The sequence below is a fragment of the Podospora pseudoanserina genome, chromosome 4 (assembly GCF_035222485.1).
Source record: "Podospora pseudoanserina strain CBS 124.78 chromosome 4, whole genome shotgun sequence".
NCBI classification, from domain to species: domain Eukaryota; kingdom Fungi; phylum Ascomycota; class Sordariomycetes; order Sordariales; family Podosporaceae; genus Podospora; species Podospora pseudoanserina.
Window position 1 is genome coordinate 1,498,241 of NC_085923.1, and position 12,711 is coordinate 1,510,951.

Genomic DNA, 12,711 nt, shown 5'->3' on the forward strand with positions numbered 1-12,711 from the left:
TGGCTTACATACTACTAACGACTTCATGATCCGGTACTACAGGAGCAATATTTACCTTCTTTTCCTGCCCCCCCACTGCTCTCACGTCCTTCAACCCCTTAACATTAGCTGCTTTTCCAGTGTAAAGAAGGCGTATAAGAGGCTTGTGGCTGTGAACGACGCCCTCACTAACTGTACGCCTAACGGCAAGGTCGACTTGGTCCGGCTGTATAACCTTGCCCGCAAGCAAGGCTTCAGGAAAGAGAATATTGCCGGCGGCTAGCGTGGGACAGGATTATGGCCCATACGTAGGCGCAAACCGCTCTTTTCAAGCCAGGTGGTAGTCCCTGTGGTGCCCTTGGATCTCTCTTCAAAAACACCTACTTTCCATACCGTGGGGGATTCCCAGGTGGCCAAGAAGGTCAGGGACCTACTCAAGAACCATACACCGGCCGGAAAACGGCTTGCGGCAAGGACTCTCACCAGTACTATACTGACCCTGATATCTGAGGCATCCATCCACAAAGCTGATGCGGCAAGGCACCAACAGAACGCCCAGAAGGCCCAGGAAGCAAGAAAAAGGCGCAAGTTGAATAGAGAAGACTCGAATTCCAAGTTTGTGAGGCTCTGTGATCTGGAAGAGGCCCGCATTGAAGGGAGGGTGGTGGAGGAAGAGGTGGTAGCCAAGGAGGATGTGGAGCAGCCAGAGCCAGCCCAGCCTGTGCGGCGCAGCGCACGTCATCGGGTTCAAACCAGGCGCAAGCGAGAAGCAGATGCAATGTCTGACTCTGACAGTGATTGAGCTACATTTTGGTATAACTCCCATAGAAATTGACCCAATATTAGTCTTGTTGTGGCCAGTGTGAGCATTCAGGGGTAATCTCAACAAGGTTGTGTGGCTGGTGTGGTGGTGGTGGACCAGATCCATATATGGTCCATTTCCTGGTCATCCAACCTACCCCAAGTCTGTTCCAAGCTACCAGCGAAGTAGCTAACGTAGCTGGATTCATTGATTTGGTAGCTCAGTGATCAGTATCTGAATCCACACTGGCTGACCATCAGTATGAAAGTCCGGAGACCACCACTAGAGCTCTTCGCTTTAGGCAGTGGGTTCGATCCCTTTATACCTACTTTTTTCCTTTTCTTTCAACTTTTTTTTTATATCAACACTTGCACAATTTTCCCAACAGTGAGACAACAACAACAACAACAACAACAACAACATCATCATCATCATCATCATCATCATCATCATCATCATCATTACAAGAGAGAGAAATGTGATTAATTACATATCATTCATTACCTGTCCAACCACTCACGTACAAGAAAAAAAAATGCCCGGGTCCAATCTGCGACCACACCGCACTGGGTATTACCTCTCTTCGCCGTCATCGTCGTCGTTCACGATTGGCATACACCTCGCCAAATTGCAAGTTTTGCATGCTTTCCCTCTTCCCATTCTCCCCGTTCAAGTTACTATCCTCCCCATCACCCCTCAACCATAAACTTAGGCCCACTAACCACCACCGCCACAGCCCCCAAGTTCATCTCGGGGCTCATCTCCGGTAAATACCCTTTCAACCAGCAATTTCCTCCCACCTTGGGTAATATCGTCGTCAGGTTTGCACTAAACCCCACCCCAACACACGTGTTGTTCCGTGCTATGTTATTGTAAATCGCGCAAGCCTTTATGCAGTCTTCAAAGGTGTAGCTTGTCATCCCTGTCAAATCCACGCCTACTCCCTTGAAGTCCATCATGCAGTTCACGTCGAACGACCAGCTGTTTGTGCCCAGGGTGATGATCTGCCGAGAGATGGCTATGCGGCCGCAGTCGAAATCCAGAAGGCCGAGGCGGGGGACGGTGATGGCTTCGGGGCCGGTGGTTTGGGTTGGGGAGGGAGGAGAGGTGATGGTTACTGTTGTGGGGAGGGGACAGAGGGAAGATTCACTGTGGTTGGTGGTTAGTGACTCGTTAATAGGAGAGAAAGCCTGGGGGAAGAGGTACCTCCGTGCGTTGGCCACAGCTGTTGTCCCTGCTACTCCGCCGACGATTATGGCGATGAGAATCACCACCGCTAGTGCTACACCCAGGAAGAAGGTTGGTCGACGAAAGCCCCATATTGTTGGCCCGGCGTTGTTGTCCTTGTCTTTCCCTCCTTTGGTGGTGAATTCGCTGATGCCTTCCTCTTTGTCTCTAGCTGATGTCGTTGAGAACTCGTACATCCCCAAGGGGCTCTTTGGCGGCCATTTCTTCGGACTCCAAGGGCCGGGGGATTGAATCCTGAGTTGGTTCCGGCGGAAGATGTGAGAGAGGGACTTGACCGGTGGCCCGACTGCTTCTGGGGCGTCCATGTTGTGTGTGAGTAATTAAGTGAATAATAAAGTAGCCTTATGTTGTCGCCGGCCAGGGCGTTGTGTTGTCAAGTTGCGCGCACGAGATGGTCACCAAATCATACGGTGTGGTGTCATGATCGAACGAGTGTGTGGGTAGAAGGAGAGAGCAAAATGAAAAACATCTCCCGTCCACATCATCCCTGGGGGGAGGTGGTGCTCGGGTAGTGTATGAACAGAACTCAAAACCGGAGAGATACTCTATCAGGGGTGGGGTTTGAAAATGCCGTCTGCATTTTGTCGCGCGTGTCTCCTCTCGGGCTTCGAATGACAAAGGCACACAGCATTGGGTGTGAACTGTGCCGTCCCCCAAGATCGGAACAGGAAACCCCTCAATCCTTCCAATCGTGAAATTTAAGCTTGTTGTTTTAGTGTTGGGCAGGCGGGAAATTCGCTGACAGGAGGCGGGAGTACGGCACGGGTGAGACTGTCACAGAAAACGGGGTTGGTGTTGCGTAACGAGCCGCAGATCTTTGTGTTTGATATTCCAATCACCCACAGACCCGGTCAATAAGCAGGCTCGAACCAGCGACAAGAGACGGGGTTTTTGAAAGTTCAGTTGCCGTCAACCCGGGAAGTGGATTGATGAGGAATATTGAATCCGGGAATTTGTTACTGGCTGTCCCGACGGCAGTCCTATGTGAAAGTCATCACACCTTTTTCAACCATAGTCCCAGCTAGGTATGTACTTATGTAATCCCAACTTTATACATCAGTGATCACAGCTCTGTATACTTGCCATTACAGCTTCAAAGACAAGTTCATCAAGTGATTATGGTGCTGTTGGGCTTGCCAGAAAGGTGGCAACAGGCCGACACTGTTGAGCAAGTGGGCGGCGGCTGCTGAGTACTCCAAGGCACGTGCAAGGAGCTGAAGAATTAGCCCTGAATAAGATATTGGATGGCAACTACGACCGACTTTCTAATGAGCAGTTGCGGCCGAAATTGTGGGGATCAGGGCAGCATATCGCTCATCTGCGGAGCTGGCAGAGAAAGAGAGGTTCCCAGCTCCTTTATCTAGAGCCATTCACTTGCTCCGCCTGAGGATTCACCGAAATTTCTGATCTTTCCCACACTAGCCGGCTGTTCTAAGCATCTATCAGAAGCCTGCCAAACGCTTTTCAAAGCTCCCACCGCAGCTTGAACCAAACAACCCACGCATGCTCCAAGCCAAGACCGACAAGATGTTGTCCATTCCCGCCACGCTCGCCAGTCTACTGACCTTCATCTGCGTAGGATCTACCCCCTCAACAACCTTACCTCTCAACGGAGAAGCTACTAGTACAATCTCACAGACCATCTACGGCTCCCCCGTCTTCTGACCTTTCCCCCCCCATCAACAACAGCAGCAGCAGCAGCAGCGCCGGCGGCTTCTCGGGCTACTAGATCGTTCCCATTCAGCGGGACCTCCCCCATTGACCCCTCCGCCCCCGATACCAGCACCAGAGTCACCATCACCAGGACAGTTCAGGACGTATCGCCCAGATGGAAGCCTCCCATCTCGGCTGGAACACCAGCTTTCACGCCCAGCTCGTTGGCATGGGTATCACCACATCGCCCAAGGCCTCCGTCTTGACCGACGAGCCGGAGAGCTACGGATGCCTGACTGATAGAGTTTCCTTGACCTGGTCAAGGGAGATTGCCCAAGGTATTGATTACCTCCGACGGGTGTCGGGGATGGCAAAGGACGGGCCCGGACCGGGCAACTACGGGAGGGTGAGCTGCAATTGGAATGCGGCTATTTGGTTTTGCAACGATGTAAGTCGTTCGTCCTCACTAATACCTTGGGAGCGTTTGGTCTTTGTGACGGCGGCTGACAAATCCATAATTTTTGTAGAACAAGTACGAGAAAGAGGTTGAGTGGAACTCGATTGCAGATTGAGCGGAGTGGGTGCTGGATAGATGCACGGTAAAGCAGCAGTGGGTGGCTGGGGTGTCGACGTATACGGATGGATGGAACGTACGGGTTAGATCCGACGTGTGTTAAATCACGGCTGAGGTACCCGCAATGGTTCGAGGTTTCTGGAGAGTCCGAAAACATGGAAGAATCAGGTCCGGCGCTGATTCAGACAATCATGATCGACAGTTTTAAGCATGTGTCTGCCTCCCAACATTACCACATTGGTCGTGATATTGGGATGTTGAGGAATGTGCATACGAGATTGCTCACTACATCCATCACACCATGGTGTTAAAAGTTGTCTAAATCGCCATTTCATCTATCAAGCCATTATTGGCGCCTTACATCCTCTGAAGTCCATCTATTCCAGAATGATAACCGTCTCCAACCTCAAATCCCGACTGCTTGCCCCGATCTGAACCTTGTACTCTCCCCTCCTCATCCTCCACTGCTGCTTGAAGACATCCCACACACTCAAGTCCCTTCTTGTCAACTCAAATATCACCTGTCTTGTCTCCCCCGGCGCAAGAGGTCCAACCTTCTTGAACCCTCTCAGCTGTCTAACCGGTGTCTTCCCGTCCTTTTCAGAATTCGGCACACCGAGATAAAGCTGCGCAACCTCTGCTCCGTGCAGATCACCAGTATTGGTGATGTGACATGTCACTACCGCCACTACATCCCACAAGTCTGGATGTCCGCCTTGAACGATTTCCTTGTTTTTCTCGGGCCACTCCCCCATGTTGGTATCGACACGGGGTTTGACAGTGGTATGCAAGGATGAATACGAGAATGAGGTGTAACTCAATCCAAACCCGAATTCGAATCTGGGTGTGATGCCATCTCTGTCAAAGGCTCGGTAATCGAGCAAGACACCCTCTCTGGAAAAGTCATCTTCGGGAAAGTCTTCGTCTTCTGCTCCTGCTGGATCGAGGACAGCGCCATAGTCTTGCTCTGATTTGGCAATGGTGTATGGCAGGCGGCCGGATGGGTTGACGTCGCCCCAGAGAATGTCAACCAGACTGTTGCCGGATTCTTGACCTGGTAGGCCGGCCATGACGACGGCTGTTACGTTGGGGTGGGTGATGAATGCTTCGACTAAGCGGATGCTGGTGGAGTGGACGATGACAATGGTGTTGCTGCACCAGCTGGCTACGTTGAGCACGAGGTCGTCGCTGAATTTGTCGGTCAGGTTCTTTCTGTCGAATGACTCGGATGCGTAAGAGTTGATGAAGACTGCGCAGGCGTCTGCGTTGAGGTATGGCGTGGGATTTCCAGACCAAAAGTCCCAGCGAAGAATGCCCCCTTCTTTCCGTACTCGATGCTGAATCGCCTCAAACGGGCTGACCACATACGGCGGTGTGGTACTACCCGATCCACCCCCAGTAATCAAGGTCCCATTAAACGTCTCCCACCCATAATTCTCCTCATACCCACCCCCATACCGATCCCTGTTCGTCCACGGACTGGCCTTCACCTGAGCATCGTACCCAAAAACGCAAACCAACCTCCGCTTCCTCCCCAACGGCAACGTCCCCTTCTCATTCTTCACCACCACCGTCCCCGCCGCCCCAACCTCTCTAATCAACCCCCCATGATCCTCCATCACATCCACGGCCCCATGCCTCTCCAAATTCCCCCATATCGCCCTCTCCGGATATCCCCTATCCTGGCCCAGCAGATACCACCCCGCCAACACCCTCCTCGCCATATCATCCACCCTCTCCTCACTCACACTCCCATTCCTCACCGCCTCCTCCAAACTGCTCCCCCAAAACCCCTTCCCCGGCATCACCAAATCCAACCCCGCATTCGCACTCCCCACCCCACTGACCTGCCCATCCCAATCACTAACCACGAACCCCTCGAACCCCAACTCTTGCTTCAACACCCCATTGATCAACTTGGAATTCTGACACCCATACGAGTGGTTAACCCGCTGGTAACTACACATCACCCCTCCCATCCCCTCCTTCAACCCCTCCATAAAAGGCCAAACATACACCTCATGCAACGTCCTATCATCAACCTCGGCACTAACAGCATGCCGTCCATTATCCCAATCCAACCTCCTCCTCGTCTCCTGCTCATTTCCCACCCAGTGTTTTCCCACCGCTACCACACCCTGCTCTTGCATAGCTCTTGTCACCTTCCCAAATAACTTTCCCGCCAGATAGGGGTCTGGTCCTCCCCCTTCCCAGCTCCTCCCCCCTTTGACTATCCTGCCTATGGGCCCGGCGATGGGACCAAGAGCAATGTTCACACCGCGGTTGTGAAACTCCCTACCTAAGGCGCGGCCATAAAGGGACATGAGATCTGTGTCAAAGGTCGCGGCGAGATGGACACCCGCGGGAAAGGCGGAGACATATTCCTGGCCGCGGAGAGAGGCAGGGCCATCGGCTATGCAGAGGGAGGGGATGGATAGTCTGGGGATTGGGGCGGTGTTACCCACGCAAGGGCCCGCATGGCCGATGGTAAGGTTGAGTTTTTCTTGGAGGGTGAGGTTGGAGACGAGGAGGGAGGCGAGGTGGTGGGGGTGGGACCAGAGGGGGGTGGTGCCGTTGGCGGTTGCTTGGTAGGGACATTAATGTTAGTGCGAGAAAAATATATTGTTTTGAGAAAGTTGTGCTTCGGTGATCAAAGGTTGCGGCACGAGTGGGTTGGTTTGTAGTGTTGGGTTACATTGGATGTAGCTATAGGTATGTGTAGTCGATCATAATAGGGCTGATATCATAGAATAGGGGCAATACATACGGGCAGGATAAACCGGTGGACTGCGGCCATAGAATGGCAGTTCTGAAGGGGCCTTGTATGGTACAAACTCATCCCTGTGCTCTTGCTCGATGAGGATAGTCTTTTGATGAGTTCGAGATGTGTGCGGGTTGGCGAGGGCTTGAATGGCTGACAGCACCGAGATGGCGGCTTTCTTGGTGCTGAGCTTCCACTTTGGGGTCTTGCCAACTGCACTTCCTCTGCCTGCAGATCGGGGGTTTGGGCCCCAGAAGCTGGCATAGCGGCCAATGTTCTCGAGACACTTCATGATGGGCAGGATGATGTGTGTGGTGAGTTGTCGGGCTAAGATGGTAGTGGTATGCGGCTATCAATGCATGTCACAAAGCTGGGTGGCGATTCGTTAGGCTGGTACCGAGAGCAGCCGGGCAGATAGTGGCAGTGAGAAACAGGGCCACCAAGACAGCCTGACGGATGATGAACGAGTGAGATGAGTGAGATGAAATGGACGTTGTATGACAAAAGTCCTCCTTTTTGTGAGAGTGAGATCTTTCTGACCGCCTGTCGTTTGTTGAGAGCTGCACATGGGTTGTTTGCTGCAAGGCCCGGGCCGCGGTGTGGCCATGGCGGGGTCGGTCCCGGTGCGCTGGGTCACCAGCAGGGCATCCGTCAGTACCCAAACCTCAACTGTCGAGGGGGGTCATCCATCATCAACCATCCCATCTTTCTTTGTTCCAAGACCTCATCAGAGTGATGTATCCCATGGAGTCGAAAGCTCCCCTCATTTGGATACCGCCACACCCAAGGTAATAACCGATGTTTCATGCTGCCTAGTACCTCCAAGTTCACATTCAGGATCATCCCTCACAGGTGAGTCATGAAGAAGCAAGGTATGCCCATGCTTTATTTGCAGCTTCAATATAGCTTCATGCGACACCAAACCATCCCCCATCGAGCAGGTCCCTCTCTCAGCCCAACGGCACACACGATGCAACTGCCCGTCGGGACAAAGCAGAATTGCATCGTGGCAGCACATATACCCAAGCAACATCTTATCGCGATAAAGTGATCCCCAGTAGCCCCCATCCAGTCGATCATGACCACCACCACCACCACAAGAAATATCCAGGCGCTTGCCTCGCTTTTATTTTTCTGGCCTCAATCTAATAAATCTTGGTCACAGAATGAAAAGAGTGGCAAATGAGCGAGCCCCTGGAAATAAGGACCAATCTTCAAAACACCTCAAAACTGGGTTAATCCAACCGCCATCCCGCAGAGGACCTACCGACCTACCCTATCGCATCTCGCTCCGTCCCGCCCTTCCCCCGCGGCGCCGTGGTCCAATTCCCGAAAGGCCCAGCCACAAAATGCACAACCACCCTTGAGCCATCACCAGCCGGTTTGACCACCACCACTTGATGAGAATTATCCGGGTTACTATTCATTGTCTCGGCCGGCAAGGCGGGCTCCCAGTATCATCCCCTCCCGGGCTGGAAAGATGGGGGGAAATACACAGGAGGGTTGCTCACCCTTCTTTGTACTCTGTATCACAGATGGTGGAAAGTAGCCTCGGTGTAGAATACGAGAACGCCGAAGCATCGCGAGGCTCGCCTGATCAAGGTGAGTTTACCGAGCGGGAAGCGGTTGACGCCGTTGAGGTGCATCTGCAACACAATGCCAATGGTAATGTTAAGCTTTTGCCCATCTTCCTCGCGTCTGCGCAATCCCGTCATTCTCCCCTCACTTCTGGTCAGGCACAAATATCGATATTACCCCGCATGGGGGGGGGAAGACGCGTCGGCTTATGGAGAAATATCTCGCGCAAGGCGCGTCCCGGGGTATAGGAACATATCAGCGCATTCTCTGGCTGATAGTGGTGCGCTTGAAGAAATTGCCTGTCACACAATAGGAATATCGAACCCTAGCCTTGTAATCCCATCACGCAACGAGGTATGTATTGGCAAGACAGAGTCAGGTGTTGGTGTGTATGATGCCGTGGAACGGAGCACGGCCGTCTTGCCTCGCTCCCCCGTGGGACAATGGACCTCCAAGGTGAGGTGTGCAACCCGGGTCCGAGGACGGGAACGGAGGGAGAAAGGGTGTTGATGATCAATCCTTGGTAGAACTCACCGGAAATTCTGTGAGGAAAATTGTCTCCAAGCCGACATCTCCCCGTCGTTCCAAAGGCCCGAGTCCAGAACACTTCTCCGGATATTGCCCCCGGTAGTGCGAAGTAAATCGCGGAAGATCCCTTCCCTCTTCTGGTACTTCCGAGGATCCGCTATCATCTCTCTCCCCACCGCGACCCGGAAATCGTTCCAAGGCAACGGGAAAATTGCCCAGCAACCACAAGTGCCACGAGGGGAATTCCCACTGGTTTCAGCCTTGATCAGGAGCTAATTCCCAACACCCGGCATTGCAAACCTTGGAAAGCAATCGACGCTTTCCACGATGTGCCGGTCATAATGACGACAACGACATTGCCGAGCGATCACGGCGGTGTCCGATATTGCGCACAGTGGAGTTTTGTTCACTTTTTTTGCATTCTCAGCTCCGGGGCTTCGGCCTTGAGTGGAGAGGAGATTTACATTTTCAGCTTGTTGGGTAATGAGAAGAAGCAAAGGCGGCGCAGAAGTTGATTGCTGGATCTTTTGGTGGTGGTGGTGGTGGAACAAGTCAGCCATGTCGGCGTGTTTTTCGAAATTCCTTCTGTCGGCGCCGAAGGCGAGGCTTTGTGCTGCCAGTCAAGCCCTCCGACGGCACCGCGGAGGCCCAGCCAGTGCCTTGCATTGTAGCAAAGTGCGATGCTGAGAGACCGTGATACCTACTGTTGGGTCTTGTGCAGGTAGCAAATAGTTTCTTTTACCATCTCTTGGTTGGGGGGAAGGGCCGGGAGGGGGGGCGATCGGCAGTGTTCGAAAGAATGTCCTTGTCGCAGGATGGAGCTGTTTGTTCTTCATTCAGCTCCAGCGAGATCGCGAGACATGCGCTTTGATGTCTCTGCATTTTGTTGACTTGAACCCCTATTGCCCCTGCAGACTGCGCAAGCTTGCCCTTTCTTTTGGCTCTTGTTCTTCTGTCGGATCTCAGGATGAAGCCAGATGATGAATCGATTGCGATCTTTTGCATCACTCACAGGCCCAGGGGTGCTGAAAAATCCAGGGGGCTCTCGTGGGAGTGGAGGTTGCGTCCCCGCGGGGCCAGCCCCAATGAGGTTAAGCGTCAGGAACAGCCGTTTTATTGGATCGCGGAAGCATTGACGGACCCGTGATGGTGGGACGGATGTGCGCGGTTAACGGCCAGGGGGGGAGGGGGGCGTGAATATAGCCATCAGGGGAGAAGGCGGGAAGCAGCGAGAACGCTTGTCGAAGGTTGGAACACTTTTTGACTTCTGACAGCCAGTGGCTCCTGAACTGCCCCTTGGCAGATTTTGGTGATGCTCCTCATGATGGCCATCTTCGGGGCTGCTTTTGTGCCTGGCCGAGGATGCCCGGCTCACTGTCGAGGGCCCGACCGGCCGTAGCATTTCCAGACTGTTATCTCTCTGTTGTCCGAGGTCGGGTGAGGTCTGTCCGCTCTGCAACCCTCTTGACGGCCTCGTCACATCGTGCGGAGGGAAACGAATGGGCGGGAGGCGCCAAAACGGGCTCGCTTGGCCGGTCCAATCGGGAACAGATGCTATCACCATTGGCAAGTTGAAATTGGGACCATTTCTTTGTTTTCCGATTGTGAATTCGTTTGAGGCTCTGCGTCCATGTCCGCACACCGTCACTGGATGCACTTGTCCGCCGTGCTGGCCACAGAGATCACCCCACGATCGTCTGCAGGCCTCATTCGTTTGCCTTTAGGAATTCCCACCAGGATTGACGCCATCCATCCATGGTGACCAAGATGCGGGGGTGTGCATCTTCCCTGCCCCCTTTCCCCCGCACTCTTTTGCCGCCCAGTGACAGAGACTCGAAGGAGGGATTTTGGCGGCGCAGAATAAAGGAGAAGGATAGGTGTTGCTGCTTGGTTTGCTTTTGTCTTTTCATAGCGCCGATGCAAAGCGTTGATCAAGTTGGAGTCTTGGATCTTTTGGGTGGTTGAAGATGGTGGGGCGGTTGCGGAAGACTGCCGGAGACAATCGTCCAGTGCCACGATAGCAGCGACCAATCTGCATTCAGGATACGCTTCAGAAAAAGGGGGGTTGTATTCCGTCGTCTTCTGTTCTGGACCCTGAACATGTCTCGGAGTTCTTCTTGTAGTGACGTGAAGTGCCAATGGGAGGATTTGGCTGGAGAGTTGTATCATGAAGCTGATCCGGGGCACAGTGGGGGAGGATGCGCAAACATCAAAACCAATGCCGAATGGTGAGTGCCGGATGCCGGATCTTGTCCTCTTCTAACCAACCGCTCCAGAGTTTGCTTCCGAATTCAGCAGCAGATTGGCTGAAAAGGGGGCAATGGGCAGCGGAAAAGGGTTACAGCTTCATGCGTACCGTGCAGTGTGCCGTGGCATGTTCTGTTTCTGCCCTCGCAGCTCCTGCATCTGCGCCATGGAAACCATCACTTTCCAGGGCGGCGGACGAAGTGTTGAAACTAGCGTAGGCTTCGTAAGGTAGCGTGTGCCATTCTCTTCTGAAGCTGGGCTGACTTGTCGCCCCCATTGTCTCTTTCTTTCCACTCAGTCGGGAACACAAAGTGTGTACACAATTAAAGCGCAAAAGTTGCATGTCATGGATCCGTATGAGACTGTTCCAGGTCGACACAGGCAAGGAGGTGCTAGTTCGAGGTCATGGCAACGGGCAGCAGTTTCCCCTCGCACAGCTCGAGGCACTGACCAGTCGTTTTCGTCTGTTTCCGTTTCCAAAATTTCTTCTTCATCCCCTGTTCATTTGTTGCGTGCACACCCCACTGTCCCCCACCTGAAGCTCTCACGCAGGTCCTGACCAATGAAGAGCGGTGACTGCTGTCGGTGCACGGACTCATATGGGGCCGAACGAGTCCAGGGAAAGGGGTCACAGCCAATGATGAACCCCAATTCCGGGATGTCTCGGGGTCTTAGGCACACGCCCCTCTTCGGCGGTTTTGACAGCGAGATGCTGGCCTGCCTGACTTGATCTCCACCTGCGCTGGGAGTGTGCCGTGGATGCAATCTTGCCCTGGGCCGCTGGACCTGGCTTGTCTTCTCCCAAGGTCCTGCTGCTTTTCCCCAGATCCAAAATCTCGTCAGATCCCCCCCCGTTCTAGGTTTCCAACCTCACCTCACCTGTCGACGCTTTCTTCAACTGCCGGTCCTGTTCTCGCGCCGCTCTTTTCCCTTCGCAACACGCTCGTTGATCCGCTCATTTGCCTGTCGAACCGACCACCCGCGTAGCACTCGACCGATTCCGAAGAAAGACCACACGAAACACATTCTTTTGATCCGAACTCCTCGATATCTTCTTCACATTTTGCCACCCTTCTTCAGCCCAAGTAGCTCAGCTCAGCTCAGTCCAGGGCTCAATACGAAGTACCGAAGTCAACTACTGCCGCCGGGCTATTCTGCCAGGAACCATCCACGGGACGGTGCAGCATCAACGTGCCACTGCCGTTTTAACTCCGTACCGCATGTCGATTCGATAGCCTGCGCCCGCCGCTTCACTCCTATCTTGGTCGTTTATTTCACTGGAACTGCCTCCCAACTTGTTTATGTTTCCGCAGCAATCCCTTTGAACTGGTTTTTTTGGTG

At 53.3% G+C, this 12,711-nt stretch overlaps 3 protein-coding genes across 3 annotated transcripts; 1 reads left to right on the forward strand and 2 right to left on the reverse strand.

Annotated features, from left to right (window-relative positions):
* Nucleotides 1–1,216: 1,216 nt before the first annotated feature.
* On the reverse strand, nt 1,217–2,747 carry QC764_403760 (uncharacterized protein). Its single transcript, XM_062946668.1, has 2 exons — nt 1,988–2,747; nt 1,217–1,930 (listed from the first exon to the last, which is right to left on the reverse strand). Exons 1-2 carry the CDS (start codon nt 2,332–2,334, stop codon nt 1,471–1,473), a joined length of 807 nt encoding a protein of 268 aa, XP_062800325.1. The 5' UTR covers nt 2,335–2,747; the 3' UTR covers nt 1,217–1,470.
* A 654-nt stretch (nt 2,748–3,401) lies between these two features.
* On the forward strand, nt 3,402–4,254 carry QC764_403755 (uncharacterized protein; the record flags this gene model as incomplete). Its single annotated transcript, XM_062946667.1, has 3 exons — nt 3,402–3,604; nt 3,668–4,130; nt 4,210–4,254. The coding sequence occupies exons 2-3, from the start codon at nt 3,858–3,860 to the stop codon at nt 4,252–4,254; spliced, it is 318 nt and encodes a 105-aa protein (XP_062800326.1). The 5' UTR covers nt 3,402–3,604; nt 3,668–3,857.
* Nucleotides 4,255–4,606: 352 nt separating this feature from the next.
* Nucleotides 4,607–11,751, reverse strand: QC764_403750 (uncharacterized protein). Its single transcript, XM_062946666.1, has 2 exons — nt 7,024–11,751; nt 4,607–6,840 (listed from the first exon to the last, which is right to left on the reverse strand). The coding sequence occupies exons 1-2, from the start codon at nt 7,307–7,309 to the stop codon at nt 4,634–4,636; spliced, it is 2,493 nt and encodes an 830-aa protein (XP_062800327.1). The 5' UTR covers nt 7,310–11,751; the 3' UTR covers nt 4,607–4,633.
* Between the last annotated feature and the right edge of the window lie 960 nt (nt 11,752–12,711).